The sequence below is a fragment of the Plectrocnemia conspersa genome, unplaced genomic scaffold (genome assembly GCF_051122295.1).
Source record: "Plectrocnemia conspersa isolate PC_06_02 unplaced genomic scaffold, ASM5112229v1 ptg000008l, whole genome shotgun sequence".
Lineage (NCBI taxonomy): Eukaryota > Metazoa > Arthropoda > Insecta > Trichoptera > Polycentropodidae > Plectrocnemia > Plectrocnemia conspersa.
This window is the reverse complement of record NW_028277172.1, coordinates 21258250-21278450: the sequence shown is the minus strand read 5'-3', so window position 1 is coordinate 21278450 and position 20201 is coordinate 21258250. Positions and strand designations below refer to the sequence as shown.

General features: G+C 31.9%; 3 protein-coding genes and 1 long non-coding RNA gene across 6 annotated transcripts in view; 1 reads left to right on the top strand and 3 right to left on the bottom strand.

The window, feature by feature from the left end:
• Positions 1-331: 331 nt before the first annotated feature.
• On the bottom strand, positions 332-1390 carry PQBP1 (poly-glutamine tract binding protein 1). The gene has a single exon (XM_088190202.1). It carries the CDS (start codon positions 1314-1316, stop codon positions 429-431), a length of 888 nt encoding a protein of 295 aa, XP_088046328.1. The 5' UTR covers positions 1317-1390; the 3' UTR covers positions 332-428.
• Positions 1391-2842: 1452 nt separating this feature from the next.
• On the bottom strand, positions 2843-8619 carry Cbs (Cystathionine beta-synthase). The gene is made up of 11 exons (XM_088189392.1): positions 8513-8619; positions 6466-6606; positions 6292-6398; positions 6057-6224; positions 5517-5698; positions 4195-4434; positions 3768-3900; positions 3529-3703; positions 3324-3458; positions 3076-3254; positions 2843-3005 (listed from the first exon to the last, which is right to left on the bottom strand). Exons 2-11 carry the CDS (start codon positions 6597-6599, stop codon positions 2938-2940), a joined length of 1521 nt encoding a protein of 506 aa, XP_088045518.1. The 5' UTR covers positions 6600-6606; positions 8513-8619; the 3' UTR covers positions 2843-2937.
• A 2534-nt stretch (positions 8620-11153) lies between these two features.
• Positions 11154-20201, bottom strand: part of LOC148233374 (RNA helicase aquarius) — an 84736-nt gene continuing 75688 nt past the window's right edge. For all 3 annotated transcript variants that reach the window (XM_088189388.1, XM_088189390.1, XM_088189389.1), the window contains 18 exons: positions 18336-18449; positions 18166-18269; positions 17982-18093; positions 17572-17785; positions 17454-17502; positions 16751-16986; positions 16304-16691; positions 16102-16233; positions 14761-14898; positions 14598-14689; positions 14339-14537; positions 14080-14272; positions 13880-14004; positions 13656-13816; positions 13323-13590; positions 12142-12313; positions 11695-12063; positions 11154-11634 (listed from right to left, as the gene is read on the bottom strand). In XM_088189388.1, the coding sequence (XP_088045514.1) occupies positions 11248-11634; positions 11695-12063; positions 12142-12313; positions 13323-13590; positions 13656-13816; positions 13880-14004; positions 14080-14272; positions 14339-14537; positions 14598-14689; positions 14761-14898; positions 16102-16233; positions 16304-16691; positions 16751-16986; positions 17454-17502; positions 17572-17785; positions 17982-18093; positions 18166-18269; positions 18336-18449 (3453 nt within the window). In that variant the 3' untranslated portion in view covers positions 11154-11247. The remainder of the gene's footprint in view (positions 11635-11694; positions 12064-12141; positions 12314-13322; positions 13591-13655; positions 13817-13879; positions 14005-14079; positions 14273-14338; positions 14538-14597; positions 14690-14760; positions 14899-16101; positions 16234-16303; positions 16692-16750; positions 16987-17453; positions 17503-17571; positions 17786-17981; positions 18094-18165; positions 18270-18335; positions 18450-20201) is intronic.
• LOC148233382 (uncharacterized) lies at positions 13864-14347 on the top strand. The gene is made up of 2 exons (XR_015810338.1): positions 13864-13997; positions 14097-14347. It is a non-coding gene; the product is annotated as an uncharacterized LOC148233382 (long non-coding RNA).

The window sequence follows — 20201 nt, the reverse complement described above, 5'->3', positions numbered from 1 at the left end:
TATTCTCAAAAATTGAGTAGACATTTATAACTTTGTCATCATGTCTTCAAGTTTATTCACCATTGGTTGGTCTTTTGGTCTGTTAACGTTTGTATACCACTAGTATGTAACGTGTTAATGGATTTCGAATGCTATTTAGTCTTTTCATCGTTTATTATTTTTTCAGATGTTTCCGATAATTTTATCCTTTATTTATTTTTATTCTTCTCTACTATCCATTCAGTTTCCTGAGTGACCATTTTTTCTTCTACATCTCAGTCTACAGATCAATAACTGAGCCTTTATAAATAAGATCTGAATGAAAATTATATGCTCTACAATAAATAAAATATTTGTATTTAAAATCTTTGTATTTTAATACAGCATTAATATTACATTAAAATATTTATACAATTCATTCACACAAAAGCCAAGTAAACATTAATATATTATTTTGGCGCTTCTGGAAATTGCACCGCTTTCTTCGGGGGCGGAGGAGGCTTGGACTTCGAATTTGCCATCAATATGGCACCTGGACTGGGATACGGTCTCATTTGAAAGAGTGGTCCTGAGGCAGTAGTATCAACGCCAGTCTTAGCATCGCCGCGGGTTTCCAAACCGGCGGACCACTCACCTCTAGGTATATCAGAATAGGAAGCCGGATCCATGGGATCCAAGTCGTTGTCTTTCAACTTAGTACGCTTATCGTGCCTTCTATCAACCCTATCCTTTTCTCGGACACGCTTATACCTGTCGTGATTGATCTTTATTTCCTCCTTCTTTTTCTGCGGCACTTCCTGGTCGGACAGATCCTCGCTACTTTCGCTTTCGTCGCCTTCTTTCAACAATCGCTCTTCTCTAAAATGCGAGGCGCTTTCAGAAAAAGTCGCTTTGGGATGAGTCGGAGGCAGCCAAGACACCAAACTGTTGTAAACGTTCCAGTAGTAATGCTGACCGCAACCTTCGTCGTACACTTCTTGCCATCCGTTCGGTAGAGGATATTTTTCGATGAGTTTGTTTTTCAATTGAGTATAGACATCAGTCGGGATGACTTTTCCTTTCTTCCAGCGTTTTACGCAATAAAGTGAGCATTCGTGGTAAATATTGTATTTATTAGGACATCCGGAGTGACCTTTGATTGGATCGACGCTCACGCCGTCGATTCCTTCCCAAAACTCGCCTCTATCACCGCCGTCGTCGCGAGAATCATAATCTTCGGCGATGATCTCTTCGTTGTGCTGAGGTTCTGGTTCTTGGTCAGGGTCATTACGTTTATGCGAAGCAGCTAAAATTCCCCGTTTCGCTAAACGAGCTGCCAAAGCCGCAGGCAACGGCATCTTTGATAAAAACTTAACCTCGACGCTTCAAAACAGTCTGACAGCTGCGTTTCGGTCCAAGCGCGACAATTTTTGTCCATGTCATATTATTTTTATTTACATAATAAAATTTATTTTTTGTACTATAATTTAAACAAAAACTATGGTACTCATAAATTATATCTGCGGCACGTTCAGAAAGCAATAATTATGAAGATTTGTCCTGCTTTTGTTTTTTTAATTTTTAATAACTTTTTCGTACATTTCGGGCGTTATCCTAGATATTACCTGGCGGATGTTGGTTTTTAGGTGCTCCGACGTTTCAGGCTTACTATTAACGAAACTACACAAAAATGTCCAACGGCGTTAAATTGCATCTTGGCGGGCAGTTGACGTCCCCAAAACGTGAAATAATTAACCTAAGAACTTTTCACGTAAAACATTCAACGTTGCACTCGATATGTTATAAGTTGCACCGTCTTGTTAGAACCTCGTGTCTTCCACAGCAATATCTTCAATTTCATACCAAAAATTATAACGCTCATCGTTGACTGTTATAGTCCAACCTCCATCGTTTTCAAAAAATAAAGTCCAGTGACGCCGCCTGACCACAATGCTCACCAAACAGTCACTTTTTGAAGATGTAGTGATCTCTTGTGAATCGCATGAGGATTTTCTTTGACCTATGTGTGGCAATTTTGTTTAATAACGTACCCAGAAAGGTGAAAATTTGTCTCATCAGAGAAGATTTTATTTGAAAAAATAGCACCAACACCCAATCAGAGTAAATTCTTCACTGTCCATGGTCTCTGGTTTTCAGTTCTTGTGTTATCTGAATTTTACACGAATGTAGGTGCAAGTCCAGATTCAAAATGCGCCAAAGGGACCCTTAAGAAAAACCCAAAATCTGCGAACGCTGGCGAATTGACAATTCTAGGTCTTCGGCCACACTTTCACTTACAGCAGCAATATTCTCAGCTGAACGGGGGCCACGATGATGCACAGGTCTTACCCTATCTCCAACGCTTCCAGTCTCTTTAATTTTTTCATCACGCTACGAATTGAACAATCTTAACGAGTTGAGCGGTGGTTAAGCGTTCCAATTCGTAAATGAAATAGCAAATCATTATTTTATTACTCCTTTAATGATTATTGTAAAAACTAGGAGATGACTACTTTGAGAGATGCCTGTAGTTTTATTCAATTGTATTTCTATCAAACTTGTCGAAACACCACATATCTTGCATAGTCATCGCCTACGTTACACAAATGTAAAAATACCATCAAACGCTTAAGATATTTCATTTTTAGTATTTCTTTACAGTAATTTACTACCCAGCAGCTTTCCTATGACAAAATAATATCTGATGGTACTCTGGATTTTGGCGATATATCTATACTTCCCCAGTTATTCTACGTAGGAACGACTCCAAGTATTTAAACTCTGAAATACTTTAGATGCTCTTGGAGCAAGGTGCAACACTTAACATAAATAAATAAACAATTACTTTAAAATACAAGTAAATTGAAATTTAATTAAATATGTACAGTTGTATTGTAAACTTTATTATATTAAAAATACATATTTTATTTAAAAAAATATTTTGTTTACATTAAAATCACTGAAAACCTAATACATCTTTTACTTTTTTTCACTTATAAAATTCAACAAATCCATATTTGTTATAATGTTCACAAACTTCTCTCCATCTATAAAATAAGTATTTAATCGAAAATTTAATTATTTAAAAGTATAATACAATAAATAGTGTTTCTTTACCTGTAATAACAACAAATGCATCTTTTTCCAAAATGCGTGATATTTTACCAAGAGATGTATCAACACTCAATTTACGGAATTGCTTAAACAGTGCCTTATCGACACTATCATTGAAAGTAATTCTATTGTTTACACTTTTAGTCATTAAGAAATTATGTGTTACCATTCCGTGAAAAACACTGAAAAATAAATAAAAATATAAATTAAAAACATAATATTAACGACACAATTACAAATCAGGTAATTACCCATCCCGATCAACAATCGGCAATTGTATCATTTTATTCATAAACATGATATTCACGGCATTTTTACAAGTTTCACCAAGGGACAAAGTCTTTCCAGAATATTTTGGTAAATCAGATGTTTTCATATTCCACCACCTAAGCAATATAATAATGATTAAAATTTATTTTATATATTGTCATTCATTATCAATTTAAACGAGTATACCAATGGTTTTGCATCGGAACTTCTTTAAGATCTCTTGCTTCCAACCAATTGTCTGATACAAATTTTGTCATGTAGTTGCGAATTCCATCTGGGAGAACTACGACACATTTTTTACCTTCCTCGAGGTCTTTAGCGGCTTCAAGTGCAACGGCCATTGCAGTGCCACTACTGCCACCTAATTAATATAAATAAATATATAATAGCTATCCTATGATAGACAATCTTTTGTATGATCTTACCGCATAGCAATCCTTCTTCTTTTATCAATCTCCTAGCCATTGGCAGTGCTGCTTTATCGTTAGATTTGATCCATTTATCTACAACTGATCTATCTATCACAGTCGGTACAAAGTCATAACCGATTCCTTCCACCTATTGAAAATAAACTTTGTAATACACTGTGTCGTAAGCATTGAATTTCTTACATCGCTAAAACAATGAATCTCTCGCAAAGATAAAGGGAATTGCGCTCATCACCATTTATAAATAACTAATACCTTTGGTGATGCATAAAATAAAAGCACTTCAATCATTCAAAAATAATCATACCATATTTTTTTATATTCTTATGTTCATTCGTAACTATTCAATCATTAAAAAAAACTGTATTTTCTATTGTCATACAATCGTTCTCAATATTGTTATATTAAATAATTATAAATATACCTCATAAAATTCGATATCACTTTTATTCAGTTCTTCAGGCACTGACAAAATAGATCCTTCAGGATCAGCACCGACAACAGTGCATGTAGGGCAACGCTCTTTGATTTTGCGACCGACACCAGCAATCGTACCACCTGTACCAGCGCCCATAACAACCATATCAACTTTTCCGTCAAAAGCATCCAGAATTTCGTTTCCTGTGCCATCATAATGAGCCAATGGATTACCAGCATTGCGATACTAAAATTTAAACATGATTATATTAATTTATTAATACGGTGATCTGTCGACAAAATTGTGTGATTTTGTTTCGGTATGTTAATGTTATAGTAAGTTTATGGATGAATATCCTTTTTAATGGAGAGGATTATAACTCTGGTGATAAAATCATGTCATGCATTTTTGTTATTGTTAAGGGAGTCATCGTCAAACAGTGCATAAACAAGATTGTCGAAAACTTTTTTTCTGTCTTTGCCATATTATTTATTTTCAAATATTTAGATTTCATAATTAAAGAAAATAGTGAAGTGTATAAGGGATCGTTATATTACATGATAGGAAATTAAAACAGCAAAATAATGAAGCATTTGATAATGCTGTTGTAATTGTCAAAGTATTTTTTGCAGAAGTCTTGTATGCAAAGTAATTCTAGTCTGAATAAAATTTATGAATGTTAATTGCGAAAAAAAATTGATACTACTATTCAAGAATTTCTAAGATACATAAAACATTACAATACAAAATTTAAGTGAAGTTACGAGGTATATTTTTTAGTATATCAGGAACTTTGCTATCGAAAAGGTGTTCTTAATCATGAACAATGTTCGGTCTGAAGATAAGGTAAAACTACTGAGTCAAAGGTATGTTGGTGTCAAATCAACATATATCTAAAGTGTTCTGATTATTTAAAATAAAAATGAATATACAAATATGTTCATAGCAGCAACAAAGAGTTTATATTTTACTTTGACCCGGTTAACAAATTGATTTATGGTATAACTCATATGCAGTACAAAACTTCAAGTTCCCATATATATAAATAAAATGCTTGCTAATCCATAATGAATATCTGTCAAAATATTTTAAAATGCTTTTCTTGAAAATGTATTAATTGTGCATTGTTTTTTCCAAATCCTCGGTATATATAAAAATAGTATGTTTTTATAGAATAGAATAATTTATGTGCAGTTCATAAATATTTAGAATTAGATTATTACCTTTAAAAATGAATTATGTGCTATGAATACTACTTTAATGTTGATTTGTCAATGAATGATACTATTTAATTAGAATAAAGATATTGTGTTATAAGTGAAAAATACCTGATCTAAGATGACCGAATTCGGTATTTGTTTATTCAGCTTGTGAGCTACCAATATGAGGCCTTCTGGAGAATCGAACGAAGCTTCAGTGGGAGTTCTTACAATTTCAGCTCCGAGTGCTTTCAAAGTATCCACTTTTTCATTAGACATTTTTTCAGGCATCACAATAATGCATTTATAGCCTAAAAAATGAAGTGTTTTCATATTTAATCTAATAAAACTAAACAATAAGATTTTAGAAAGTCATATTTAATATTGATTCTGAAATATTATAATACATTATTTACATAAAATTCATATAACCACATCACAGTCACAGTAATTTTTTTAAAAATGACTCAAAAACTTCTTGCACAGGCCCACCCTTTCCTATGCAGCGATATAAAAATATTCGTAAAAATTTAATTTTTACCAAAAAAAGGCTATGATAATTTTCTTGAGAAATTTACTGATTTTTGAGATGAGAATTCAAAAAATACAAATTTTTAAATTAACTCAGATATGACCAAGAAGGTGTTAAAATATTTTATATATAATTACCTTTTATGGCACTAGCCATAGCTAAACCGATGCCGGTATTACCAGACGATGGTTCAATGATCACGTATCCTGGTTTTAGAAGACCTTTTGCTTCAGCATCTTCGATCATTCTATATCCGATTCTATCTTTAACCGATCCTCCGGGGTTAAGAAATTCACATTTCGCATCTGTAAATAATAATTTTAATTTAATATTGTATTAAATATTATATTATGTTCGATTTTTAAAACTTACACATATCACACTTAATACCCATCGACTGTGGTATTTTATTTAGCTTCACTATAGGTGAATTACCAATAGCGTGCAATATATTAGGCATAACTTTTGGACGTGGTTGTCTGCAGAAAAAGTATAATTTTGAATAATAGTATAATTTATTTATTTGATATATTAAATTAACCTTACGTTGGTTTGATTGAATGCGGCGTTTGAAGATCATTTTTTCCTACTTTCCAAGTACAGCGAGATGGTTTATCAGGACTGATGAATTCGATATCCCTCTCTTTTACATCAGTAACGTTTGTAAAGGGGCAAGCCATTTTAATTCTGTTAAAAAAATTACCTGTTATTCATTTAAATACTATTGTGTCTGAGAGATCGGTTTTGTGGATTTAAGCTAATTAAGTTTACTATGCCATTAATTCAATGCAACAATAAAAGAATAATATGTGAAATGTTAAATATAAAAAAATCATATTATTGCTGCATCTTAAATATGCTCCATGTAAAAATTTTGACAAAAATGAATCAATAATGTTCTTCTCTGTCATCTAAAATGTAATCTACGCAAAAAAGATAATTAATTTTATATATACATAGTATATTAATTTTAAATATACATTTTTGTAGAAGGCAACTGGCAAATACAACTTGTAATTTATTCCCTAGTATGCTTAATGTGTAACTGCTACTGTTACGTGGAAGTTAAAGTTGTCATCTAAACATGATATATTTAAGTCATCATTTAAATATTATATATTTAAAAAAATATGAATGCGCAGTTTCATGGTTAAATTATTTATCGTTTTAACAAGTACGTAAAAGCGATAAACATATTTCATGATAACATTTAATACATAACTGAAAATAATTTGTAATGGCAATATTTTTAATTCTAAATTTAGGTATGAAGGAATAAGGATTTACTTATAAAATACTAGTTTTATTCATAAAAGGGATAATATTTTTTTGTTCTGGACAAAAAAAATATCTTATTTACATCACATTCGACTTTATGTACATATGTATTGGCCATTACAATAGACCAATTGTATTAGTCGGTGACTATTAGCTGAATAATAATCCTATTTGTACCTTAGTGTTTTTTTGGTACTTGTTAGTTACCACGGCGCCACACTCAAAAACCACCAATTGGTATTCCACACTGCGTTTTCCGTGACTCTAGTGTGGTCTTACATTTATGAATTTTTAAATGGAATGGAATTGTACATGAAAATATTTTATAATCATAAAATTTGACAGTTGCGAAACGTCTATTTGCTGTTCAAGCCCAAACCTAACCTAAGCGAATATAATGGTTAATTTGTTCAGGTTAGTTTTGGGTTTTAACAGCACGGGAAACGTTGTAAAGAGTAGCAACTGATGATTTTTAAGCATGACACCGTGCTAACTTACAAGCGCCGTTTTATTTTTATTTTTTAGTGTTTGAAGATAATTCCAAACGCCTATCGCTGATTATATTTTCTTAGATTTTCCTAATCCCACGGATGAATAATTAAAATAAAATCTAGATATATCGTGTATATTGATACATTGGCTGTAAATTGTAATATTAGTTATTAATTAATAAAATAGATGTCGCTGATTTACAGAGTTTGATTGCAATTTTAAGTATTAGTAGTTGTTGATTGTGTATACATTGTTGTAACACATTGGCCTAACGCCTTTCGTATTACAATGTAAGATTTACAATCAATAAATAAAAATGCATATATGAGGACCACCATACGTTCCCTTTCCCAAAACATATCTTATTTTTAAGGTATAATTTATGTTCGGTCAAGGATGTCATTTAAGGGGGAGGGAAGTGGGGAATAATAGGCCCTCCCAAGAATATGGACAGAAAAATGCATGTCATTTAATGAAATACTATGAATTATAATTAAATCTAAATATTAAAAAAAAGGCCCAGACTGGATAGCTTTTGCTCCCTCTCCCACTGGAAAAAACTGATATGGTTGGGGTTTTGAAATATGTAAGTGCTTAAGGATTTTAATTACACATAAGTATGTATTTAATTATTATGATTCATTTTTTTATATAAAAAAACTGATTCAAATTTTATCTTTTATGGCCAAAAAAATCCCACGTGTTGCTAAAATTTAACAATTTAAATGGTGGATTTGGCACTGGTTTGTAATTTGCGATGAATGATACTGAAAGTCAAATCGAATGTATCGTATAAAGGTTTATAATAGAACTTCTATTTTACCGAATACACCACACAATCACAAGCGCCTGGCAGATGAACCGGTATCACAACACGCGGTTCAACGCAAACTAAAACATGCGCACTGGGTTTGGTTGCGCTAACAAAATATATTGCGCAATAAAACCATCAATACGACTGAACAAAAACATTGACGATTGTATTTTGAAGAAGATAAGATGCGACTATTTTCGATGGTGTAAATCTCATATTATTTGTGATTTGTGATTATTTGTTCATTCAATTTTGATATATAAAGATAATTAGTTGTGTTATTGCAGCAATGATTTTTTTTATTTATTTTTATTAGAAGTCTGGTCATTATGAAATTTTCCCAATGCGTCATAATGGGCTTTTTACAAAAAAGTTTTATTTAATATTTTATTACATACAACGCACGAGCCCCTCTCCTCCCCTAAAAAATATTATCTAACGAATACAAAATGTATTCAAAAATATATAAAATACACTAATATAGTATTGTAATTACAAATAATTTTAATATAACCAGTTCGACATTCTGATTCTTTAAAATCACAAGTAAATTAATTGCATATATGTACATCATGCAAAGTAACTAGACTGCACAAACAGAAAAAAATCGTTTCCAGAATCAAAGTAATACATTTTAAAACCCTATATTATACAGCGACTAAAAAATCTTTACATTATTGAATCTTAATAAATTTACTCCCCGGTAAAAATATTGCTAACATTAAAAAGGAGCTCGACAAAAATATTTTCAAATCTCAGCTAACAATCGAGGTATGTTAAAATTTGGAATGACTATTATTTCCGAAACATGGACTGTCAGAAGAAAATATAGCATCGAACATGTGGGTCTTAATGGGTCATAGTTGTTTGTGTATGTTCTTGATTTATAGTGACTAAGACAAACGTTAAGGAATGATTCATAGAAACAACACATTCAAGTTGTTCTGGTCCTTGTTTCCAAGGACGTTATTCGGAAGGATGGAGGTGGAGGCATTTGCCTCCTTTAATTTAACTATAAAAATGCATGCCATTTAATGAAATATCTAAATGAAATCGAAATATTAAAAAAATTACCACTGACAGGCCAAATCTTGCTCCCTCTAGTAATATCCAACTCGTAGTAATGAACTCCGGTTTTTTCTGCAGAATTCAGATAATTATTTCTAAAAAGCCTTGTACTTCAAAGCGCTACAGAAGTGTTTGTCATTTGACAGAAGTAATACGCCATTCTTCTAACATTCCGAAGTCACTGGTGTGACTTTTTTTAGACCAGCGGTTGAACTGCTGCAATGGACTCTGACGTACTTGGTCAAAAACTTATACAAAACTCATGCCATTTTTAAACTATCTGGACCACTTATATACTCGCTAGAATGTCAGGCATGTATCAACATACTGAATTTTATTTTCTGTGCAGGAATGAAACCCATTGGGTTTCTAAACTAAAATTACGATCATTTTAAGCTACTGTTGCGTGCCTAATTCTCACTGTAGAGAATAAGATGACACTTCTTTTGTAGCGTTTATATTTATCACAAATAGAGTTGATGCGATGATCGATTATTTTGTTTTCATGTGCGTTTTCTCGTTCTTTCCAACAGAGTGATTTTTAGATACGCAGGGTGCAACTCACCTTCTTCCCCCGTCGCCTACATTTGATAATCGTTATCCATCTTCTTAAATTAATGAGTAATGATTAATACCACCAATAGATTCGCACCGGCTTATCCGTCCACGGCTATCACTCGCGACTGCTCAGGTAGGGATCGGACATAGACAAAGTCCTCTTCTAAGATTTTCATTTGCCCAATTCTCACACATTAAAAAATGCTACCATTGAGAAATAAAATAGTCAACTCCAATAAATTCTACATAATAAACCTTTGATCCCTTATATCACGGATGCAAAGAGTCAGAACCTAAAGATTATGTAAAAATATCCTAAAACTCTCTTCTTTTAAATTCACGTTGACTCTTCTACAATACATTATACGTAATAAACTTCTGTCATGAAATACATCAAATATTCCATTGATAAAAAAAATTGGAAGATATCCAAAATTTGTTTTTTCTTTAAAAAAATTCGAAAACTGTATTTGGATCATCCTTTATTTTCTGTTTCATATTATAGATTCTTAAGTAAACTCAAGTTCATATTTTAAATTAAAATCCGAATCACATTGAGACAAGTTTTCGTATGAACTTATGCTCAATTAGTCTGTTCCTTAGAAAATGCTGCTATATATTTAAAATTCCTAATATGTCACTGAGAATAATTTGTGTAAGTTTGTATTTACTGAATACAGTTTACAAGAGGTCAAAATATTACATCAGATAGAAGAAAAATTAGTCACAACTTTTAGTTTCAACGTTATTCGCTCAAACCAGCTATAATTTATAATGTATAATGAATTAAGATTTTTTTAATTTTGTAGTCAGTTCCAAAGTATTGTATTTAAAAAAATCAAATTTGAATATTACGACGACGTAAACATGCTAAAAAATCTATAGCTAAAATAGAATCTCTTAAAAATTTTGTTGATAGGTTTGTCATGACGTGTATTCATTTATTATGTATAATATTCACACCACAAACATCTCATATACGAGGTCAAACAAGATAACCTATGACTTTTAAACAATTGATATATTTTTAACTTTTTATTTATTTAAAAAAATACAAGTACAAACACTTATTTACAGATACACGGAATGAAAAATAATTAGGTTTTATACGATTCGCATTACTGGGTCTCCATTTCTTCTATTTCGTTCTGAATATCAGTGACAACGAAAGGCTCGTCCTTTTTCTTCTTTTTAGCTTTGAGCAATTCAATCTCTTCGTCGTTTTCGATGTTGTTATCAGAATCGTAATCAACGGCTGGATGTTGCGACACAATCCCCTCAGCTCCTTCTTGAACGACCGCTTCTCCCGGTGCAGCCCACAATTTCTTCTCTTTATACTGATCTTTCAAAAGATTGACTTTGTCTAAATAAAAGTCGTATACATATTGAGCCATGTGTTGCATGTCTCTGATTACGAGAGTCTCGGAAGGTTTATCGACAATCGAACGCTCAACGGGATAAGTTTCCTTAGGACATATTTCCAACTGAAGCGGTCTGGACATTAGCTACAAAATATATATATAGCAACAGTATAATCATATACATATTATTAAAATGATAAATACCTGATAAAACGTCGGTTGGAGCTCGAAACAATTTTTAAAGAGCGAGACTCGTGCAAATACATATAGACCTAAACGAGCACGAGACATGGCTACGACCAATCTTCTCACATCGCGTAAATGACCGACTGCACGACTCCTCACTAAAGAAACCAGAACATAATCGTTCTGTTGTCCTTGATATTTGTCTACGGTGGTAACTTTATACGGCTTTCCAATCAAAGGGTTTTCGCCGCATCTGATGTTAATGACATCTCTGATCAAATGCTTTTGACCATTGTATGTTGTGAGTATGGAGATCTTTTCTGCGGGATATCCAATCAGACGCATGTACATGAAAACGGCGACAACGTATTCAGCCTCAGCCAGGTTCTAAGACAGATAAGTAGATAAGTTTAAAATCTGTAAAATTTCAGATATGTACTATCATAATATAAAATATGTAATTACCTGATAGAAATATGGGCTAGGTTCACTTTCTCCGACGCCGTTAAAGTCTTCAACGTTGATTAATTGAAAATCGTCACTGAATCCTGCATTAGCGGATTTGTACTCGGGCAAATTAAGCACATGCTTCAAGTTGCCCAATTTCTTATATCTCCAATTGTATAAATTGCAAATACTGTGGAATTTATCAATAATACATGTATATTAAAAAAATAGAATTGTAGAATAAAGTAACTAATAATATGTAATGTTTACAAAGATCTAGAAATTTTGTTCTATTATTTAATCGGCATACACAGATGGAAGAACATCTTGACATTCTCACTATTGATTAGGGATATTGATCATTCAGTTTTTCCGGTCATTTTCAGTGACCAGAAGGCCACTGTTAAAGCTCATGCAATGCTGTCCATTGGAAAGGTAATTATCACAACGTTATGAAGGGATAATTTTTGTAAATTACTTTCCAAAAGGAGCTACAATAAACGCCGAATAGTATTCCGATCAACTTATTAGATCCCTAACACAAATTTTGATTTAGAACCGACCAAGGAAAAAATTGCATACTGCTCGTCTTACAGGTGAAGTTTTGGCAGATCTGCTATGAGAATTAAGATACTTCCACATCCCCCGTATTTACTTAATTTAGCGACTAGTGATTTCCACCTAATTAGAGAATATAACACTGCAGAACAAACATTTCCAATCTCACTTAACCGACGGGTCAGGTGGTACCTACACATCATCATATTCGCTAATGGTAATTCACAGAACAGGTAGAATCTACCGTTTTGGAGTATCAAAGTTATAATTTATATAATAAATTAATTTTGACAACATTATCTGTTATAACCCGCCGACAAATAAAGTTTAACATAGTAATAAATTTCTTTGTAAATAAAAATAAAACACGCTTTGGGTGTAAATTAATTAGGTTTCAATTTTGATTATCAATAAGTGGATAATCAGTACCACACAAATATTCTTCGAAGAGGGTCTTAAAAAGTTTGTTTCTGAATACATTAAAAAACTACAAGCAAATCCCTAAATATTTATAAACATCTGTCATGAATATGTGCTTTATTATATTATATATTTAATTTAGAGGAAAGATGGACAAAAACAGGACAAAGTTGTGTTTATGAAATAAATTATATCAAAACCGTAGCATAAAATGAACAAACCTTGCTCTAGCTCTTCCTTGGGCGTCCAAATCTACTGTCGGTACTCCTAATCGTACCATCCTAGTAAAAAGACTCTGTTCCATATTAGAATATTTTTGGAAAGCCATATTCTTGATAACAGGAGGCAACTGATGATGATCGCCAATCATGATCCATCGCTTCAATCTAGAAAATCCATCTTGAGGATTCTGCAGAAGCAATGGTATGAACGTTTCTATCTCTAGGATTTGGGCTGATTCTTCCATCAAAATATTATCATATTTGAATCCTAAAATTTGTATTATAAATTATAATATTGATCTTGTGTAATGTATACTAAAATAAAATACATACCCATATCAACTAGCTCTCTGCGTTTAAGAGCAGCATGAGTACAAGTCATAGCTATGATCTTAGCTTCTTTCACCAATAAATACTTTGACCTATCTAAGCCCGATCGTAATAACTCAAAAGCTCTGAATTCGTCCAATTCTTCAAATATACGTTTAATGTATCTATAGATAAAAATATACGATCAAACCATAATCATCATAATCAATAGTAAATCGATTGTATACCTGTAACAGCCTTCAGCAATATCCATATCTTCTTGATAAGTGTTTCCTTTGAAGAGTGGTTTCGGCGCATTATCGAAGAATCCATGGAAAGGAAATTCCATAGATATAAGAGCCACAGGTATTTCCTGACAATATAATTAAGATTATATAACATATAATATAAGAACTACATTTAGAAATAAAATTATTAGAATATATACCTTCTGTTTTGATTTAGGTTTACAAACTGAAAGAAACTTCTCCCAACGAGCCACGACATGATACAAAAAGAAATGTGCCGCAGTCTCACAAGTAGCTCCAACATCTCCATGACCTCCGAGACTCTCTTGGAGTCTTTGCACCGATTCTAGTAATTCGATACGTTTCGCTAAAACGTAGTTTACGCGACCATATCTAAAAAAGACAACATTATATATAGAATACTTATTTAAAATAATGATTTAATAAAGTAATACAAACCTTGAAAAATCTTTATCAGTGTCCAAAGCTTCTTCGCCATGACCCAAACGAAGCAGATGCCTCTCGTCAACGTCCAGAGCCATGATCTTCTCAAACAACTGATTGAGCGCTTGATTTGAATGCGTGACGATCAGAGTTCTTTGCCACGGGAAGTTGTGGTAAAGATTCGATATGATTTGCACGGCCACGTCAGTTTTACCTATGCGTAAGAAAATAAACATCAATTACAGAATTTATCATTTATGGTCGTTAAATATACCTGTTCCTGGAGGTCCGACTACTAGAGTGAGACCTGGTTGCATTCCAGCTCTAATCGCTTCAATCTGAGTTGGCGTGAATAAAATTAAGTTCCTGAAACAATATATTATTTTCATGGTTCTGTATATTAAATATAATATATAAATTTAAATATTGTTTCATACTTTTTTGGTTCATTGTAAGGATAAGGACCTCGACTCGGTGGTACGTGAGGTTCTACCATGATTTTTTTTTTATCTTGTGGAATTTCAATAGCTGTGTTTTTTTGTTCATTTTTATATAGAACCTCATCAAAAGTCAATCTGTAATAAAAGAATAAATACATTTTTCGATAGATTAGTTTTTTAGATGCATAGTTTAGAGTATATATTATACATTATTGGCTAAATATAAAATAATCGAGATAACAACAAGTGGTCTCATTGAAACAAGCACTACAATGTGACTAAAAGCTGACTCATGATTAATTGTATTTATTTATTTATTTGTACTTGTCTGTATTTAAGTACATACAGTATAGTGGTGTCAGTGCGTCACTCTGGAATTTACTTTTTAAGTACACAAAAAAAATTTGATATTAAATATTTCGTATAAAATTTTGTTTACCAAATATCGTGAGCAGACGGATATTACGAGAATGCAAAAAATATGCATACAGCATAAAAAAGCTGACAAACTCTCGTTCTGACATTTGGAGTATGATAGTTACTCACTCGATATATTTTTACTGGTACGAAAATATAATTATTTCTTTGTATAATTTATATATAAAGATCGTAAAATGTCACCAGAAATTTTATTCAAAATCAAAGCAATAAAACATATCTTAAGCTGGTATTATTCTCGCCTCTACTGATTTTAAACCGCAGATGACCAAAATTTATTGTTTAAATTATTTTTTTATGCAAGAAGCAAGCCACTGATTAATTTTATTGATGTAACTCTGTGTTGCGCGAAAATCACGCGGCAAAAAATGACCCATCGATTAAGTGTTAAAATAATTTTGTTTCAAATTTCAGTCTAATATTGTCAAGAATGCCCACTCTTATTATTTAAATATCATTTTTTTCAAATAAGGATGAGTGAAAAACGTCAACAGAATACAATACAACATTTTTTCATTGAAAGAAATAAAACATCATCGATAATAGTGTACACCGATGAATCAAATAATATAAGTGAAGTGAATAAAGTACGCAAATCAAATAAAATAAGTGAATTAAGAACTCAAATGATTAAAAAAATAAGTGAATCGAATAAAATTAATGACTCAAATGTAATTCATAAAAAATCTGCATCAATTTTACTACTAAAAAATTCTGAAAATGAATCTTCTAAACAAATTTTTCAAACCCCATCTTCCTGACCGATTTTTGAATTACCAATATTAGGACATATATTTTTTAAATAAATAAAAAAGTGGAAGGGGGTTAAAAATAAAACACCACCTGGGTTATTTTTTATTCAGCACTACACCACTGAGTATATGCTCATTTAATAATTACCTAAATGGTGGAACAAGCTTCTTCGGATCATCAACGTTCACCTTTATCTGATATTCTGGAAAACTGTTTCTCAAATGATCCATATCCAAAAATGTATCATTAAAATCTACAGTCGATATCTCATCAGGCATCCTAAACACATAACGTATATATTTTAAATAATAATGATACAAATATATCTAATCCGATCAACAAAACTTACCTCGAATAATGAGCTTGACCAGGATCGCCATATCCCAAGATTATATCATGCAACCAATCAGGTACAACACACTCCGTATTCATCAATTCTCTAATAGTTTCTAACACTGCTTTAAAATTGTTCTCTCTTGGTTTACGTCTCATCAATATATTAAATGACTCGTACACATCCTCTTTTCCTTTACTGGCCTCGTCGAGATCTTGAGCGTACTGATTAGGATCCAGACTCACCCTAAAAGTCCTTGAATCGCCCGGTAACTCAGGCTTTTCAGCAATACCCTCTTCTATGACCCGCCCGCTGGCGTCCAACATTCCTTCAATTTCACACCCTCGGACATAGACCAAACCGGTCTGTGATAAAAATGGAGCTCTATGGTCATATTTAGTACCTGAATAAAATATTAATTTAATAAAAATAAAATCAATTAAATATAATTTAAGGAGTTACCTATGGGTTGTGTCGGTTTAACGGTTATCAAAAAGCAAACGTCGTGTTTACGTAGGTTTTCCCATTCGGCTTTAATCTCTTCTCTATACGAAAGCACGACCGTAACGTCGGCTCGGACTCTAGAAGGTTTCTTTTCGCCGATGTTGGGCTTTGCAACTTCGACAACGGCGAAACCAGTGATCGGCTGAGCCATGCGAGCCCAACCTCCATAATAAACGCTAGTATCTTCAGCTTTCCTGTAATTTAAATTTAATTAAATAATATCATATAATTAATTTTTAAGAATTAAATTATATCAGACACATTGATGTTTCCAATATGAATTAAAAGATAACCGAACTGCTTGAAAAGTGTGGGTTAGACAAAGATAAATTTTAACTGATTTATATCAGTGCCGATTAAAAATTAATCTGCAACCTAATTATACCGTGTTTTTGTTATACTTTTAAAAAAAATTACCAAGAGTAAACTGTGAAATAATTAATTTTATAAAGATGATCTTTTATCTACATTTTCCAGAGAGCTTAAACTAAGTTCTAGCAGACGCTGCTTTTATATTTATACAACTAAGCCGAATGGAAGATGAAAGATAACAGAACTTATAATACTTTGTTTTCCATCAAAAGTGGAACAGCAGCAATTTTCAAAACATAAAATTAATCAAAGCAATAGGCTCATTATTAATATTTTTTTAAATAAATACCATGGTGAAAGTCTGCTTATGGCGTCTTCAATATCTTGCCTTATTTCATCTGTAAAATATACACAGAAATTAATATCGTTCAAATACAATAAAACATTATTTTAATGATAATACTGACATGTACTTTCCAGTCGGAATAAATTAAAGTTTCTTAATAAGTAATCGTGCAACGTAAGAAACTGTAAATTGAGCTTAGGCAAAGCTAAACAGCCTTCTCCGTTGTAGTACTCCGACGGAACAGCACTTTCATTCCAAACGACGTCTTCTGTTGGATACAATGGCATTCCATTCAATTCTTCTAATTGAGATGCACGTCTTGAGTGTCGGGATATCTGAAGAATCATTTAAAATAATAAATTAAATATATATATATATATTAAATAAACATGCAGTTACACATTCTTATTCAAGTTGAACATATTCGAATGGATACTAAACATTTACTCGTTAAAAATAATTTACTTGCTTTAATTTTATTTCCCATGGAGTGTATGAATCGATAATTATAATGTACAATGCTCAACATACCAATAACTCGCTGAGAAACTCGAAATCCAAGCGGTGCCATTTCGCTTGATCCTCGGAACCCGGAGGAGGCACCAGATTCAAATGAGTCGCTATCGCTCGCAATTTGTCTACACTGAAAATTAAAAAAATATATTTTAAATAAGCGTTGAACACAAAATTAATTATCTATGTAAAATAATGTAACCTTAGATTGCCAAAATGCTTTTGAAGACTCTCTCTGGTATCGACGCTTGCAACGTTAGTGAGAGAAAAGACTCTTAGATCGGGAAATTTTGCAAAAGCGGCTTTCTATAAAATAAAATAAAATAAATATTAACACACTGCATTAACTACAATTATATAATTATTACTGACTTGTAATGATGTAATTCTAGAATAATGCTCCAGAGTCATATCGTGATCAGTCAAAGGATCGCCGCTCTCGTCGCTTATTTCAAATCGTGCGTAAAACTTCAACATCTGCAGCAGCTGTAGAGAAACAACAAAAAATGTTCATCATATGTTATAAAGATTAAGATGAAGAGTATTTAAAATATTAAAAATATAATCATGTAATAAAATATTTATTAAAAATAATATTCGATTATGTAAATCTGTGACTAAAATGAATGACAAGCCGGCTATATGCCTTTTGATAAATATACAGAGCAAACATACTTATAACTTATGCATCAGTAATCATATAATATCTGCACGTCTTCTGAAAATATTTTCGAACAACTCTATTTAATTAATAGTGATATATTTGTTTATCAGTAAGGTGTATTTAATAAAATTTGCTATTCAATCAAATGTTCCAAATAGTAAGAATGTGATTAGTCAACAATTTAGTGAAGTAATCATGATAATACTGAGAAGCTGCGTAATTAAGTGATGCAAATCATGTTTATATTTATTACATCATCATAACAAATAAATACAAAATCTTGTCTGATATACCAGCGAAGTTTATGAGTAAAAATCTGGTTTTATTATTCACTTCCTGTATTTTTTTATTGCTAATTTTGATTAATCGCCTCTATATTCATTTGAAAATACTTCAATCTGAATCATGATTATGTATAAGATCAATTTCAATCTTCTAGATAAGACAGAAACGTGGAAGTTGAACTAACAACCTCTTAATTATCAAGCAATGAAGCTAATCTATCCGTCCTGGAATTGTAAATGTATAAAGATATTAGAGAAAATAAGCAAAAAATAATGTATATGTAGGGTATATATATTTTAGATTGATTGCAATAAAGTAGCGGATAGTGACATATATAAACCTACTGCCTATCCCTATCTACCACACTACATTGTATGATAATCGTGACACACTGGAATAAACATGGTCGTAAAATTTGTACAATATTAGGTATATATGTATGTATAAAATTTATTCAATAAATATATATACTTATTATTGCGTAACTCTGCTTGGTGTGAGTTCTACTGAACCCTTGTTTTTAGTAGTATTCTGTATGGCATAATTTTGGCCTGTATACCCTTCAAATTTGAGGGAAGTCTATCATATTTTCTAGTACTCGGTCTTCTGCCCAATCTCCGCGTTCGGGGAGGAACCAGACTCTTTGTTATTGTATAATATATTTATTATTAGACTCGATGCCTAAATTTGTTACAGTAGATTTGCAATCGGTAATAAAAATAGCAACGTAGCCATTCTATGAAATGTGTTATCCGAACATCATTGCCCGTTTAGCGGAGATATGCACAAAGACGATGGTGGTGTAGTTCAAAGGTAAGCGGGAATTGGCAACGAAATGGAATATAAACTGACTCGAGGTCGGTCGACGAGAAGGTTAGCCACTCGCTTACCGACCAGTTGTCTTGAATATATTGGATAGTGCTATACAAACTAAATTCTCGTGTTTTTTATAAGATTTTGGCTCCCTTTCAGGTGTAAGATTTTACATCCTAAATTTTTGTAACTTATTCTTTTGTGGTGAAAAATCTTGGCTTGGTTTATTTTATCATTTAATTTTACTCGTGAAGACAATTTTTTAAACCGCCCTATTCCCATGAAAGAATTTCTTTATCACCGATATTATATTTTTGGTGACTTATACAGATATATATATAAGCTGAGTCAAGAGTATTTACAGATAAGTGTTTCTCAATCAATTGTTATTATTATAATAATACTGACTTTTTTATATAAACGTTTATTACAAAATTCGGAATACAATACATAATTTAAAATTAAATTAATTTTCT

What these genes read in the sequence shown, in the direction of transcription:
- PQBP1 (XM_088190202.1), bottom strand. Translation starts at nt 1,316, where the DNA reads ATGCCGTTGCCTGCGGCTTTGGCAGCTCGTTTAGCGAAACGGGGAATT.
- Cbs (XM_088189392.1), bottom strand. Translation starts at nt 6,599, where the DNA reads ATGGCTTGCCCCTTTACAAACGTTACTGATGTAAAAGAGAGGGATATC. An exon ending in TATGGCTAGTGCCATAAAAG is followed by an intron (nt 5,699 to 6,056) that starts GTAATTATATAT and finishes TTCATTTTTTAG; the next exon opens with GCTATAAATGCATTATTGTG. An exon ending in CCGATTGTTGATCGGGATGG is followed by an intron (nt 3,255 to 3,323) that starts GTAATTACCTGA and finishes TTTATTTTTCAG; the next exon opens with TGTTTTTCACGGAATGGTAA.